This window comes from Colletotrichum acutatum, assembly GCF_030867785.1.
Source record: "Colletotrichum acutatum strain CBS 112980 chromosome Unknown BDZ83scaffold_104, whole genome shotgun sequence".
NCBI lineage: Eukaryota > Fungi > Ascomycota > Sordariomycetes > Glomerellales > Glomerellaceae > Colletotrichum > Colletotrichum acutatum.
In genome coordinates, this window is record NW_026849098.1 from 37,368 (window position 1) to 52,330 (window position 14,963).

The 14,963-nt window shown below is 51.2% G+C and overlaps 5 protein-coding genes and 3 non-coding genes across 8 annotated transcripts; 6 read left to right on the forward strand and 2 right to left on the reverse strand.

Moving 5' to 3' along the window:
- Positions 1 to 2,807: 2,807 nt before the first annotated feature.
- BDZ83DRAFT_633268 (uncharacterized protein) lies at positions 2,808 to 4,450 on the reverse strand. Its single transcript, XM_060509019.1, has one exon. It carries the CDS (start codon positions 4,162 to 4,164, stop codon positions 3,043 to 3,045), a length of 1,122 nt encoding a protein of 373 aa, XP_060361070.1. The 5' UTR covers positions 4,165 to 4,450; the 3' UTR covers positions 2,808 to 3,042.
- A 473-nt stretch (positions 4,451 to 4,923) lies between these two features.
- On the forward strand, positions 4,924 to 5,349 carry BDZ83DRAFT_633269 (uncharacterized protein). Its single transcript, XM_060509020.1, has one exon. The coding sequence runs from the start codon at positions 5,137 to 5,139 to the stop codon at positions 5,332 to 5,334; it is 198 nt and encodes a 65-aa protein (XP_060361071.1). The 5' UTR covers positions 4,924 to 5,136; the 3' UTR covers positions 5,335 to 5,349.
- Positions 5,350 to 5,398: 49 nt separating this feature from the next.
- BDZ83DRAFT_t235 lies at positions 5,399 to 5,520 on the forward strand. Its single transcript has one exon. It is a non-coding gene; the product is annotated as a tRNA-Thr (tRNA).
- A 233-nt stretch (positions 5,521 to 5,753) lies between these two features.
- BDZ83DRAFT_21628 (uncharacterized protein) lies at positions 5,754 to 9,178 on the forward strand. Its single transcript, XM_060501733.1, has one exon. It carries the CDS (start codon positions 5,955 to 5,957, stop codon positions 9,072 to 9,074), a length of 3,120 nt encoding a protein of 1,039 aa, XP_060361072.1. The 5' UTR covers positions 5,754 to 5,954; the 3' UTR covers positions 9,075 to 9,178.
- A 1,758-nt stretch (positions 9,179 to 10,936) lies between these two features.
- BDZ83DRAFT_755567 (uncharacterized protein) lies at positions 10,937 to 11,505 on the forward strand (the record flags this gene model as incomplete). The annotated part of the gene is made up of 2 exons (XM_060514629.1): positions 10,937 to 11,120; positions 11,186 to 11,505. The coding sequence occupies 2 exons, from the start codon at positions 10,937 to 10,939 to the stop codon at positions 11,503 to 11,505; spliced, it is 504 nt and encodes a 167-aa protein (XP_060361073.1).
- A 756-nt stretch (positions 11,506 to 12,261) lies between these two features.
- BDZ83DRAFT_t236 lies at positions 12,262 to 12,374 on the forward strand. Its single transcript has one exon. It is a non-coding gene; the product is annotated as a tRNA-Arg (tRNA).
- Positions 12,375 to 12,477: 103 nt separating this feature from the next.
- BDZ83DRAFT_t237 lies at positions 12,478 to 12,583 on the forward strand. The gene has a single exon. It is a non-coding gene; the product is annotated as a tRNA-Ile (tRNA).
- Positions 12,584 to 12,883: 300 nt separating this feature from the next.
- On the reverse strand, positions 12,884 to 14,671 carry BDZ83DRAFT_755568 (plasma-membrane choline transporter-domain-containing protein; the record flags this gene model as incomplete). The annotated part of the gene is made up of 3 exons (XM_060514630.1): positions 12,884 to 13,201; positions 13,257 to 14,270; positions 14,354 to 14,671. 3 exons carry the CDS (start codon positions 14,669 to 14,671, stop codon positions 12,884 to 12,886), a joined length of 1,650 nt encoding a protein of 549 aa, XP_060361074.1.
- Between the last annotated feature and the right edge of the window lie 292 nt (positions 14,672 to 14,963).

The following is a 14,963-nucleotide window of genomic DNA, read 5'->3' on the forward strand; positions in this document are numbered from 1 at the left end:
TACCTTAAGTTCGAATTCTCGATCACGGCTCACCGTTCCGACCCTTATTTGAATGGACTCTTTGTCAACATCATTGCCGCGGTATTGTAATATCCAGTAGTTCGAATGCTTATTGTTACAGGTAAAATCCCCCCGCCAATCTATTCAGTCGTACTATCACAGCTTGACCAAATAACAATTTATAATTTTCAATTTATTCTTGAGCCCAAATTAGACGTCATTTGAGCCAAACGTTGCTCTATCCGTATCGGTTGCTTTGTTGACGGTGCGGTGGGATGGTAACGGAGATGGCTGTGGTACCAGTCGTATCTGCGTTGAGAACCTAGTCGGAGATAGATTGGAACAGCTTTTTTGGGACAGATATTTTCCAGAAGACACATTATGCTGTGAAGGTTATTGTGATTCTGTTCTGAGAAGAAATATAGTTTTGGCGAAGAACTTCATGGGAACTGTGTCGGCTCCCATCGTGTGGCAGATACACACACATTATCTCCATAGCAACCCATTGACCTTGATGGATATCATGATGTAAGTGAAAGCCAAGTTTACTGCAGCTCGTTTGGATTCATTCCTTTCGTTCATTGACAACAGCCTTTATCGCTCACCCGGGATGGTTGATTTCTCTTGGCTTTGTTGTTTGAAGAGGACCGCGGTTTGTTTGTCGCTCGCTCCCACGGTTGATGATAATCTAGGGGGGCATGACGGCAACCTGAACGGCCTGATATACTTGCAATGTTTGTGATCTGAAAGTATCGATGATAGTGCAGCCATCTCCGAAACGCCACCATAGAATTCCTCTAACACCCGCAAACCGACTTCTTCAAGGTATTGAGGCAGTAAGTATCTCCGAAATGTCAATGTAAAGCTTTTATTAGACCCTCTAGTCCCCGCGGCAGCTAGCCTATCTTCAACTTCCTGATCAAGCTATTTGATCTGAAAACTAAACATCGCCTGTTTTATCCACTTGTAAGAAATTACATTCCCGCGAATCGCCTTTTAGAAGTCGGAACCGCCAGTACCTTCACATCCACCTTATTACTTTCAGCAACATATTGGTTACCGCATCAACACATTCAGACAAGAAAAAGGATGAGAGCAGAGCATTTTAGTGATGCTCCCCTTCAAGTTGAGACAGCGTCGTCGCCCTCGGCCCCGACGTCAATGTCCACTCTTCCAACGGAAATCATCGAGAGGATGGCTCATTGCGTCGACGTTCGAGTAGTAGACGACATATACGCACTATCTCGAACATGCAAAGGCTTTTATCATTGCTGTATCCCCATCTATCAAAAGAGGGTGGTTGACAGACACCCTTATCTACTCCATTGGGCCACCGTACTCGGCAGACTAGATCTCATGAAGAGATTCCTCAAGGCTGGAGCAAACCAGAATGCGAAGATTCGTGATCTGGAATCTGCCAGTCGACTGCTGTCCTATCCACCGCTTCTTATGAGTCCGGCGGATATCTTTCTGCGGTTCTTTCACCAAGAATTTGATGCGATCTTCGTGACGCGTTGCCACAGAAAGCCGGCTACAAAAACACATCGCCTCCGACGAGCAATGCCCGACGAGCTTTGTTTGACGCCGCTCAGTATCGCTGTCCATCAAGCCAACTACGAAGCCTTCACCTTACTGTGCAAACACAAACCCAATTGGAAAATACTACTCAATCCTGAACTTCTCGACGCAGAAGGAAAGAGACGCGGGTTATATTGGCGTTTCTGCGACATGGCTCTTGACCACAACGACGAAGAGATGCTGCTGAGAGTCTTGCCGACAGTGCTAGCAATCGACTTGGGTTATCTCGTCCGATTTTACACGAGACTGACACTGACAAGTCTCATTAATCATGACTTTTTGAGGGTAGCGGCGTTCTTCCTTCAGCATTTATCTTTCAACAATAACTACTACATGGTCATTGGCAATTATTTTTTCTTTGGCGCCGACGTCAATGTAAGATGGATGCACATGGATGGCCGCACCGCTCTGATGCATGCCTTCCGTCTCTCAGCCAACAAGACAAGGCGGCCAGACTTCTTTGCGGATTGGGCTGCGCTGCTGGTTCTTCACGGGGCCAACGTTGACGACGACCGCGGCTTGGGACACACGCTTCTCATAGAGGCTTGCTACATGGGCCTTTTTGACCAGGCGCGTGTCCTTCTCTCAGTCGGGGCATCGCCAACTACGGCGTTTGTTCGCGCCGGCTTGCCTGTAATGGCCAAACGGCCTCTCCCGCAGGGCGGCGTGTACCACATCAGGTGCAACGGCAACGGTATCAAGGTGCAGGACTTCACGCCCCTTGAGCTCGCGTGTCTGCCGAGGTTGCACGCCATTTCATATGGGTTGTTACGTTATGAGGCGAGAGGCGACGCCGAGGCAGAAGCGAGATACCAGGCCTGGCACGCGTCGCGATTGGCGTTCGTAAAGTCCATAGCGCCGACTTTGACTGGCGCCTTTGGGCAAATGATCCTACGGACGGCGCTGTCTATCGCAGCTGAAGTCCGGGAGGTAGACATCGTCCGCGCCCTGCTGAAGGCGGGTGCAGGCCTTACCGGTGGACGTTGGCTGTCCTTAGGCATGATTGGATACTGGCCTCCACTTGTTGTTGCTCTGCGTACGTCGGAGGTCTTTAGGGACGAGCAAGGTGATGCTGAGAAGACGGCCAGACTGCTCCTTGAGAGCGGTGCGGATGTGAAGGATTTGGACAATTTCCCGGACGCTTTGTGGACGTTTGACAAGATCTTTAGGATCCCTGCCTCTGAGTATAAACGGCCGAAATGATAGCCAGATTGCTCCAAGTCTGGACGTCAAGAGAGTTACTTGCAGGTCACCCCGTTCTAAATAGGAAGCGCGGAAGCTTGCCTGAGTAGGCAGGTCGCTCTTTCACATCAAGATGTTGCGAGCTGTCTGTAAGACGCAGCATGAAGGAGGTATGAGTACTATATTGCTACCAGGGCAGGGGTTTCCGAGAAGACTTGGCCAAACAATAATAGTTGAAGCCCCGCCTGTGTCCGATCATCCCTCTCATAGAAACATGGTTCGCTATCTGACCTTAGGAATCTGACCCTGTCTAAAGACTTTAAAATGGCCGCCTCCAGCCTTTCGGAACTTCAGAATCTCTCTCTCGGCCTGAAGAGGAGTCTGGAGTTCCGGAATGATGGTAAAGCGCCTTAAGCTCTGGAACGGCACCCGCCCATCATCAGACATTTCTTCCAGCTCGTCAAAAAGATCGAGTTGATCAATCCTGTAAAGCTCCTGGCCCACCGGGTCGTACGTCCCCTCGAATCTCTTATCGTCCAAGTCCGACAGGTTCACCTCTAACATCGTCATGTTACGGAAGTGCTCTTTAAGAAGCCCGAACACGAGCCGCCAAGACACCTTCTCCCCCTTGTCGGCATTCTCGCAAGCGGCGTGACGTGCGTCAACCTTGACGTGATGGACCCTATCGCACAGATTCCTCGGCATCGCCCACTCCTCAGATGCATTCCAGCGGCGAGTCGTCAGTACTGGCCCAGGGCTTTTGTGATTGCCCGTCCAACCACGCTCAGCATGTTTGGAACCATCCCAGTCCAAGAGGATGGCGTCTTGAGTCGGGTTGAACGGTACAGAGAGCGGGTCAGGTTCACCGAAGAAGGTGATGGCCAGCGCTCTCGTCTCGCGGCTGACGGCGTATAGAGGTATTTGATGCCAGGACCTGTACGAGCGAAAGTGTGCTTGCGGGCCCCCTCTCCATTCTTGGTCCATTACTGCGAAGCCCTCCATGATAATTGGGGCCTGTGACGAGAGCAAGATCTTGTCTCTGAGCTCTTTGGGTAGTTCCGTGAACAGGGGGAACGTGGGCGGTTCGGATATGTCGACTTCCTTCCTTGACCTCTCGCCTTCGTCTTCTGGAGAGTCCACGACCATTTGGAAAGGTTGATAGTTTTTGGGGAGGCGTTTTGGATGATAGGGATGGCATCTCATATGCCTTCGGGCTTGCAAGACGAGGCTGGGCCATTTATCGCGGTTGGTTGCATCTATAGGTATATCCAAGTCGGTCTTGATCCATGGTTCAACTTCGTCATACGCGCTCTCAGGAGTGTCATTGCCAGTATATTTTGACCCTTTTGAAGCCGCGTTGGACCAAGTCGGTTGGAAGAGTCTTGCAAAGAATGATTTTGCCATTTCCTCCGGTGGTAAGGTCGAGTTGCTGGCGTAGATGCGATGATGACTTTAGAGATTCCACGTTACGGTCCACGAACTTTCTTTCAGGTTTCTGAGGATTAAAAGGACACGAATTACCATGCAAAGAAACAAAGAGCATATGAGTACTTGCCTTCCTATGATGTACCTCAACACGTATGGTTTCCGAGTCAGTTCTAGGCAGTCGTTGAAGTTAAGGGGTCGATTACTAATCGACCGGCTCCCACTGAGTTTCAACGGTTATGGACCGTATGACCATACGACAGGGATTCAGAACGTCAAAATATGTAGCACGCCCTAATTTACAACGCTTCATGTCACAAAAGGGATCTTGTAGTCATGCGGTTTTGCGGATATGAAATAAGTGGTCCTAAAGACTCTACACGTAAGATCGTGGCTAAGAGCGGTTGGAAAACTCGATATCAGTGACCGGGTGTTGATTCTGGGACTTCTCATTTTGAAGCATCAGGATTTTGTCGTGTTACTGGCAAGAGTCTGTCGAGTGACTGACTCAGGTAAGACTTATCGTGAAAAGCTTCCAAAATTTGTTGCTCCAGGGCTGACTGGTGAGTGTGTGGGCGACACAGCGCTGGCAGTTCACTTATAAAGAACTCAAGATGCAAAAATGAGCTGTCTGTGGCATTGTTTAGGACCACCAATTTCGGATTTGCAACCTTTCCAGGGCCCCATTACGCGTCAATACTTCCACCATTAGGTTATGTACACTTCAGACGCTGCATATACCTTTCTTTGAATGTTTCGCCCCAAAGGACATTGGATTGTGATCTATTCGTAGATGTTTATTCCGAGAGGTAGCTTGGCTGCGCCGCGGACCCGAGAGCACGAGGTAGGCTCCAGGCAATTATAGGTACTCTACGGTGGTGCTTCAGGAGTGTCCACAACATTGTGTCTAGTCAGGCATGCGATCAAGTGGATCGAGCTTGTAAGCAGAATATGAGCTATGCCATTAGGCACACTATATTATGGATGTATTATTTCGAATCAGCCACTGTTCAAAGGCAGCTAAGCCTGCAAGATCTGTTTGGACTACTGATGGTGTTAGTGTCACAACTCACAAGCAGGGGTGGGAGTGTGAAGCAAGCTCAGCCAGTGGAAGACTTTTGTCACGATCGTATGGCGGGACGAAAGTGAATGGGAACGAAATCTCCCAGCTCCACATCATAGTCCACACCGTCCCAAAATCTCATGGACAATCGCCCGAATGGCTCAGTGGTAAAGCGTCTCACTAGTATCTCCGTTCGTTTCAGGACTGAATACAGTCATGAGGCGATCGTTTCCGACATGAGAAGACCGCTAGTTCGATTCTGGCTTTGGGCAATATCTCTTTTGTCATTTGCGGCGATCTATCTGCTGCTCACCCATGATTTTGTGTTGCTGTCGTAAAAGCAAAGTTCGACGTTGGTCGATGCACAGCCACATGCACTGTCCCATGGTAGTGTGGCTAGACGTAAATTTTGCTGTTCATAACTTCATATGAAGTCGTTACCCCGGTCACCGGATCGCGTGTCGCACCAATCAACGCCTGGATTAGATATTAGGGGTCATCAATGAAGAGATCTCATCAAACCGTGAATTCAGATCGCAGTGTTACAACCGCCTTTTTACACCGACATCACTTGGTCTTGATTCCGTGAGCAAACGTATCGCTCGCACTCTTTCTCTCTTGCGCTTGAATTAATCGATTAGTCACTACTTAGACAGTCGGTGGAATAGCCCGCCAGCCGGTTGTCGTAGGGCCGGCAGATTCGGCCATGACGAACCTGCACAACCTCCCTCCGGAGGTTAAGATATTCATTGTCAATGAATTGGCGCGGCAAGAGACCCTTTTCCCGGGAGACCATCCGATCGGCTACGAATATGCCGACGCTCAGCTTGCTGCACTTGCGGCGCTAGCCCGGACGAACAAATTCTTCAATGTCGTCGCAACGCCATTGCTATACGAGAACGGCGTGCGCCGCCATCCATATCTGTTATGTTGGGCAACCGACATCGCTCACGTAGGAATCATGAGAAAAGTGCTGCGCACTAGGCTGGCAGACCCCAACGTTGCAATGATTCGATTTCAAGCCGAGTATAGTCCATGGCACCCAAAGACCGAATCATCAAAAGAGCTCTTCTGGCGTTTTTATCGACGTAACGGGCATCGTTTCCAAGATCAGGCAATGTACCAGGAACGACCAAGTCGGAGGCATACTACGATGGACGAGACATGGGCCCCCAACGACCTCGAAGCTGAATCAGACGAGTTGGCAGACTTACAGGGGTTCCTGTGGGGAGGGATCGAATCTGATAACGATTGGAGCTCTTCGTCTGATGACGATTCTGCGTCTGATGGCGAGGAATCGGGGAGCGAAGAAGAAGTCGAGGTCGAGGAAGATGCCCATATGGTTGCAGATGACGGTCTGGCGTCGGAATCCTCCTCCATTGACAATTCTGCCGATGGCAATTCTCCTGAAGACGGTTCCTCAGAAGACGCTTCGGTCGCTGATGACTTCTCGGATGGCGAAGACCTCGGAAGTGAAGACAGCCCCGGTATGGTTGCGGCTCCTGAACCTGTGGCATCATTCCCTCCCTTTCCTTTGCCGGGTGTTGTTGCTGAATACGACGATGACTCAGACTCGAGCGAGTCCGGCAGGCGTGAGATCGACGTTAGCCACGTCATGCACGAAGGGTACCTCCGGTGTCCGGAATACGACGACGAGGACATGGACAATATCGACATCCTGGGCATGTATTGGATGCCTGTTCATATGGTGGCCAGGATGGGCAACATGGAAGCTCTTGAGTTGCTTTTGGAATACGGTGCACTTGTCAATGTGTCTTCACAAGGCTTCTGTCGCAGCGAGTGCCACCAAGTGCCGGGACCGGCTTTATACTGGGACCACTATACGGTGGGGTATCCGGCGTGGACACCACTGCATGTTGCCTTGTGCCACGGACAGATTGACGTGGCAAAACGGATGATGGAGCATTGTGAACACCTTCAGGAACGACTTCTCAACAATTCAGCAACAACAGAACCATGGCAGGTGCTCCCTAGATTCATTTCCGCCATTCGTCACGGCTACATGGAACTTGCAGAGTGGTGTTTGCAGCAAGGGTCGGAGAGAGATGCTGTCAATGCTAAGCAACCAGGCCTCAATGGTGCGACGTTGCTTTGGAGGGCATTCTGGGAGGCGACTGATGCGAAGAATTTTGAGGCGGCTCTGAAGGTATTGCTGCGCAATGGAGCCGATATCAACCACGATCTTGGAAAGGGCCATACCATGTTGATGGAGGCATGCCTCTATGGACTTTTCGACGAAGCCGTTGCTCTCATCAAAGCTGGGGCCAAGGTCGACATTACTTTCGACGAGTTCAACAGACATTCCCTAGTCGGATTGTCATATCACGAGAGGAGCATCCGCATGCCCTTCGGAGTAAAGAAATGCGGCTTGCTCGAAATTTGCTGCGGTCCTACGCCCGTTATACGCAGGCCCGATGAACTTGCACGTCCGACCATGGATTCACGACTTCCATGGCCCAGGAGACGCGGTCCCGATTGGAAGACAGATTCCTCGGCGCAACGTGAAGTTATCCGTCTTCTACTAGACTCACCAGCGCGAGCGGTCGGAAAACGAGATCCGTTACAGATCGCATGCTACTCACACAACGCCACGACACTATCGACGTTACTGGAATTGGGCATGGATGCCAGCAGCGCTAGCACCGACAACCTTACGCCAATTGAGTGTGTGACCCTCACATCTCGCTGGTTCTCGAGTAGGGAATGGTTTGATTCGTACTCGGAATGCATAGATTTGCTGCGCCAGAATCTCATCAAACGTCCGAAAGGCAAAAATAGCTCCAGATGCAACCAGGCTCTACAGAACGTGATGAGCAGCGATATTCTCGACCACAACACGAACCATAGTCGTCGTATTTGGGTTGCTTTGGTGGATCTCGTTACACACGGACTTGCCGATGGAAACAGTCAGGACGACCAACGATTCAAACTCATGACGAGACTATTCTCTCATGGGTTCAGTATGTATCAGCTCGCGCTGAGACTTTTGAAGCACGGTGTCAAGGCACCCACGAGGATCGAGTGGTACGCCATCTGGGCAAACATGAATATCAGGGTTCAAGCGGCACGAATCGATTCCCGCGACAGCTTCGCCAGCAGGACAGAAGCTTACAAATTTTGTAAGGCGATGGATCCGAAGGAATACTTCCAGAAAGATCCCTTCTTCCTCGCCGTTGCAATGGCTGCAAAAGAACAGAGTCTTGTGGACGCATTGGTCAAGTATGGCCAGTATAAATCAGTGTGGATCTCATACCCATCGTGGATCGGCTTACCGGAGATCCCATACGTCCCGGCCGCGGAGGTGAGGTTTCTCAGTCAATTCGAAGTATTCGAACAGCCCAAATCAGTTGAGGCTATCGATGATGGCAGCGACATTGAATGCGAGCCAGACACCGAGAGCTGCTTGTGCACTGGAACCCACAAACCCGATTGTTACTTTTCTCCAAACCCCAAATCCAGGAATAGTTTCATGTTTCTCAGTTTGAGACATGCAGGGTGGTCACTCTTCCATCTCGCCATTCGGTTCCGTCAGTACGGTGCCATCAAGATGCTCGTCAAACAAGCGGCGAATATAGTACACGAAACGACGGACAACGGGTGGAGTGCGGGTTACATCATGTGCGTCAAGGAATGGTTTGATGAGAAGATTGTCATATTTCTCCTCGCCCATGGAGTAGATCCGCATGTCGGAAAAAGTGGAAGGTGGGCATCACCTTTGGATTATGCTCGCGAGAAAGGCCCAGCCCGTGCAGCCGAACTGATGCTTGAGGCATATCCTATCGCGGAGAACCAGGCCACAAAATAGCAAACATCCCTCCACCGCCTCATCCAAGAATCAATGGACCCGGGCGGTCTCTTTAGGAACATGAAGCTGGACTAGACGTTGCCAGGCTTTATCCGTTCTGATGCCGCCATCAACACGGTTGACAACGATGGCAACACACCTCTCGGCTATTTGTTGACCCTCATCCTCAACATCTACGAAAAGGGCGGGCTTCACGAGCATCATGCGATGTACTTCGAGACGATACTTCCCGCACTTATTGAGTGCGGGGCCGAGGCGCGCATCGTCAACAAGGCATGCGAGAGCGTGCTAGACTTGATGGAGCGGGTGAGGGGGCTCGACGATTCTCTGCAATGCATCCGGCTTTTCCTTCATGAAAATTCACCCGAGCTCTACCAAGTTATGGTGTAGCGTAACGCTGCGGGTATGTAAACTTAGTTAAGTGAAGTTTGGGAGCATGTTGAAGCTTGTATCTGCGGATGGCATATCGGTCGCAAATTTCTCGAGCCTAGGGACACTCGACTTCTCGTGTCCGAGTAGAAGGGGATGCGGTAGTGCGTGAATACATCCCGTCCCGATCTATCAGAGGATGCGAATGAGAAGAAACGTCGTCATTCGTAAATGCGGAGGAATGGAAGGATTCCCTGTAGGCCGGATTTGATGTACATTAATATGTAATTACCATAAAGTTCCATGTATTACTATTGCCCTTGGCGGAACTAGATTTGTCCTGATGTAGCTTATACGGTGAGCGAGAATAGTCTGATCATTTCTGGTTCATAATGGGCAGATTTTCCAGGTCCAAACCCGAATTGCTGCCTTTGTCATTGTTTGCCTTTGTGTTGGGAAAGGAACCAAGGAACAAGATAGTTGATATCGAAAGGCTCGGGGCCAAGACTAGGAGGGAGGTGTTAAAGACAACATGCTTATCAAGCCGGAGTAATATCATCGTAACAATCCCCACTCAAAACTTGGGAAGCTTCGATAACCGAGACGTTATTGAGAGAAATCTTGGGACTAGTATCGACTTCAACAAGACCAGGTGGGGGTAGGCAATAAAGTGAGCCAGAGGGCTACATGTACCTTTCTTATAACTTTGAACTTCCCGTATTCACATACATCTCATATAGGCCTTTTCCTTTCGTCTATCTTCACTTGGGTACAGTAAGCCACTTTACCACACCACATATGGCCATTGATGCGTGCCATAAGTCGTGACGATGACGATGTAATTGACATCCTTACTTAAGGTAGTGAAGAGAGACGTGTCGGCCGAGGTTGACATGGTATATGCTGTTATCGAAGTATTTTTACATGAATGAATGATGGCAATGATGGTGTTGATACACGGGACTCCGGTCGTCCATCCTGATACACCTTTCCTGTGTTACCAACTGCAGCAAACCCGACTTGCAGCTCTCTATCCAATCATGATGAGGAAGGTCACATTGGCTGCATTGCTAAGTCATCAAGAGGGAACATCGATCCGCCGACATTAGGAGACTGTTGCATCCTATCACTCCAACCGGCGTCCTGCTGAGAAAAGACACTGATTGGCGGATGATTTCTGCTGGGTGGTCCGAAGGTCAGCTGTCCAGACATTCTTGGCAAACGCGGTTGGAAGGTCTTTCACGCGTCGTAAGTATAAATTGGCTCAGCCTGTCGCTTTCGCTTTCCTTCCCTCCCTCTTTCTTCTTCTTCCTTTCATCATTCTCCATTCCTTCCATCGGCCGGGGGAGAACGAGGCAGCGGTGCCTTCCTTTTCGGCGTTTCCTTTTTTCTTTCTTGTCTTGCTTCGCGCGAGCTTGGAGTTCAGGCAGTGCCTGGGACACGCTTCGTTTGAATAGAAAACGCGTAGGAAAAGACGCGTCAGGTAAGATACGATGGGCTCACCTCACGTAACCTCAGACTTCGAGGCGCTGAAGCGCCGGATCGCTCCTGTCTTGACGGAGGTCGCGAAGCCGCGGCCCGCGGAGATGGCGGGGGAGAGTGGCTGGTCGCCCGTCCGCAGTCAGTACGGCGCCTGGGCGGTGATCGGGACCCATGAAGCCGGGGGCTTCGTGTACAGTAAGTTTTGGCATTCGTGCCGTGGGCGTGTCGATAACGGGTGCGTTGGCTGATTTGTGGGAAAGGGGAGACGGTGACTGCAATCGGCAACAAAGATCGTGTGAATTTCGTGGGTAACGTCGAGCGACGTGAGGCCAACCAGTCAGATGGACAGCATGATGAAGATGTTATCATGACTGATGCCCCGCCGACTGAATCGGCCGATGGGGGGATTGTGTTTGCTAGCAGATTCAAGGAATTGCCAATTGACTATTCAGACGGAATGGATAAAATCACCTGCGGAGTCGCGCAATTGAGTATTGCCCCTCATCAAACGTTCTCCCATCAGAACACCCAAGTGGGAGAGACATCTGAAGATGTCGAGATGACCAACAGTAACTGGTAAGTTGCTGAAACCCGCGTCGGAAACGCGTAAATGGTGCATCGGATGATGTACTATGCCCTCCGGGGGAGGGAATGGCAGCCAGCATTTCGTGGTGCGAAGCCGAATGTGTGAGCTTGAAAATGGCGCTTGGATTGGAGAAGCGGAGGTGCCGGCTGAGTGACAGTCGAGGATAGGCGAGCTTGAGGGAGGAGAGACGGATGAAGGACGGGAATTAGGTGAAAATCGGTGAAGATGGACGCGCTATGAGTGCTTTAGTAGTGTCAACCAAATTGAATGACCTTATGGATTTGATTGAACTGCTTACCTGAACTTAGAGAGTGTTATGTTCATGGACCGCCGCTGTGACCCAACGGTGATACCTCACTCTACCTGACTGCCTGAAGGAGAAGCCAGCCCCGAACTCCTGCCTCCCATGAGATGTTAGCCGTCATAGCACCCCGTTGTCATTCTCTTCCGGACGCCATCCCCACCCGCGTTCCCCACCCAAACTCACCATCCGCAGACCACCGGCCCCCGCCTCCGATCCGCTCGTCACCGACCCGGACACCCCGCATCCACAATCCACCGCAACACTACCGGCCGGCATCCATCGTGAAAAATCTGCCATCCAAGCCCGAGAAAACTCTTTACAGAATTTTCTTGCTCTCCACGACTAATCCTTTCTCGCGGCAGCCCCGCCTTCTCGTCTCTTTTTCTTCATCAACTCCAATCTTGCAGTGCCTCTCATCAAGCAGTTCCACTTGCATCTTCTTCCAAGGCCGGTTGGCCCAATGGCAAGGCGTCTGACTACGATCCCCTTCCTCACTCCATCAGAGAGTTGAAAGATTCGTGTAATCAGGAGATTCTGGGTTCGACCCCCAGGCTGGTCAATATCTTTTGCTCATCCGGGTTCCCCCCACCACTTTCTTTCACCGTCTCCGCAACCCTGAGGGCTCTTGGCCACCTATCTGTCGGCATCAGACATGAACATTTGTCTCTATGGCTCAGTCGGTAGAGCGTTGGTCTTATATCAAATACATATGACTCTAGATCATCTAGGGATATCCAAAGGTCGCAAGTTCGAGCCTTGCTAGGGACATTATCTTTTGTTGAATGTTGTCGTGAACTTTCTTTTTGCATATCGGCCGACTGACTGACGACTTCGTAAGGTTTAGTCGTATTCCTGCTTCAGTCAATGATGAACAAGAACAGCACTCGCAACTGCACAAAGAATTCCAACACAAAAGACGTATTGATAAAATGCCATTTCTTCATTAGTACTAAGTTCTTCGTCCAAGTGGACGGATTGCACTTCTCTTGGGGTATCCAGTCTCCTCCACCGTCTCGTCTGAGCATCTCTCCCCTGACTCACACACGCATAACATAATTATGCTCCATATTAGGCGTGGATAGCCTGCTGAACCTGAGGGTACACGCGAACCATCTCATCATACAGCTGAGGGTGATCGCGCATGAGGACCTGGGGGTCCCATGCAGAGGCCACGAAAATGGTATCGATACCACTTGAGATGGGCGTCGTGAAGACGTTGGCGATCTGCAGGCCGATGAGGAAGGAGAAGGCGACGACCACAGGGGTGTAGTTGCCGCTCTGGTTGTAGGCGGGGTTGGTGAAGACCATGTAGAGATAGGCAAGGAACGCGCAGGCGTAGCCGATGAACGTGGCGCCGAAGGAGAGAACGGGGCCGATGAGGCATTCCTGTGACACATTAGTCTACTGATGCGACAAAGGGAGGCTTTAGGGAAATACTCACGTTGACAAGGGCATCGATGCCGCGATCCTTGATCATCTTCCAGGTGTCCTTGGCCGCGGGGATGTAGGCCTTGCCGTAGAGAGCAATGTGCGAGAATGCATATCGGTTGAGGAAGGTCACGGCCCAATCGAGCAAAGAGATGAGGCAGCTCAAGATGCAGAAGAGCACATACGAAACAATGTTGCCGTCCGCGGCTGATTGCTGTTGGGCGACGGAACACAGGTGGCGGAGGAGGTTGATGATGGCGACGATCAAGCTGCCGAAGCTGATGGAGCCAAAGCTGTATGTCAGAGAACGCTTAAGTGCGCCGCGAGTTGCGCCCTTGGGGAAGTTGTTGACGCAGAAGTACCACGAGCCGTAGACGCCCGAAATGGTGACGTGGATCACGTTCTTGAGCACCTCGGAGATCCAGTACATGGCGAACGTGATGAAGACGATCAGCCCGATAACCTTGCCCTGGCTACACTGGCCACTCCTGCACTGCGGGTTGTTCTGCGACGGCTGGTACTTGGAGTAGGTCGCGACGAGGGTGACGGAGTACCAAGCGGCAAAAGCGGCACCGAGCATACCACCAAGGAAGGAGACCAGGTAGACGTGGCCGTACTTCTTGGAAACCTGGATCGAAGTCTTGAGCATCAGGGCGGAGAAGGGGATGCGGGGGATCCAGCTAATGAAGGCGAAGACGAGGAAGACACCAAAGATGAGGAAGACGATGCCGCCTGAGTAGTACTTGCGCGAGAGCATGTAGATTGCGGTGACGAGGGCAAAGACGATGTTGAGGATACCCGTAACCCAGATGAAGGCCTTGGGGAATAGGCGCGCCATCCAGACGTAGGCATAGCTTAGGACGATTGCGACTGCGAGAACGAAGGCGAAGAGGACGATTGTGTTCGTGCTGAGGCCAAAGGTGTTACCTCCGTCGTAGATCCCACCGCCATTGAGGCCCTTTGTCGCAGAGTAGCCGGATATCGTCAGGCCTGAGACAGCCGCGAAGCCAAGGAAGACAGCGAGGAACTGCATGGGGTTGTTAGCGATTGAACACCATCGGATTGACGCGGTGTCGGCGGTATCCGTCGCTGCGACAGGGTGTATCTTACCAGAATGGCAGCCCAGAGATCGTTCCACTTGGGCTTCTCAATCTTGAATGCCTCCTCAAAAGTGTACTTCTCGGGATCGTAGCCCTGGGGCGGCGCATTGTATCCGTAGCCGTTGCTCCCATTATCGAAGCCCTGCTGAGGGGGCGGCGGAGGGGCGTAGCCTTGTTGATAACCGCCCTGCTGGTAGTTTTGTTGTTGATTGTAGTCTTGCTGGTATCCGTTGTTGTACTGCTGGGTATACTTTGCATCGTAGGGGGGCTGCTGCTGTTGCTGCTGGCCACCGTAGTAGCCAGCAGATTCGCCGTAGGGTTGCGACATTGCTTCGACGACGATGCGATTAATCTCGTTTGTCGATCGTGGAAATGTCAGCCCGCGTAGACGATGGACGAACGGTGTGGTGATTGTTGTCCAGAAAGCAAGCTCTTGGCGAGGTGAGGTAGGTTGGAGGAAAACAAAACACAGCGCAAAGAAATAGAAGGGGTCTCAGTCTTAGATTTGGTTGGAATGAAATTCAATGACGGAGCTATTGGATCGACTAATAACGGGAGGAGCAGCCACCGCAGGCCGCTCTTTTCCTCTTTGGTCCCCTCTTTCTGCCCATCTCCCTCTC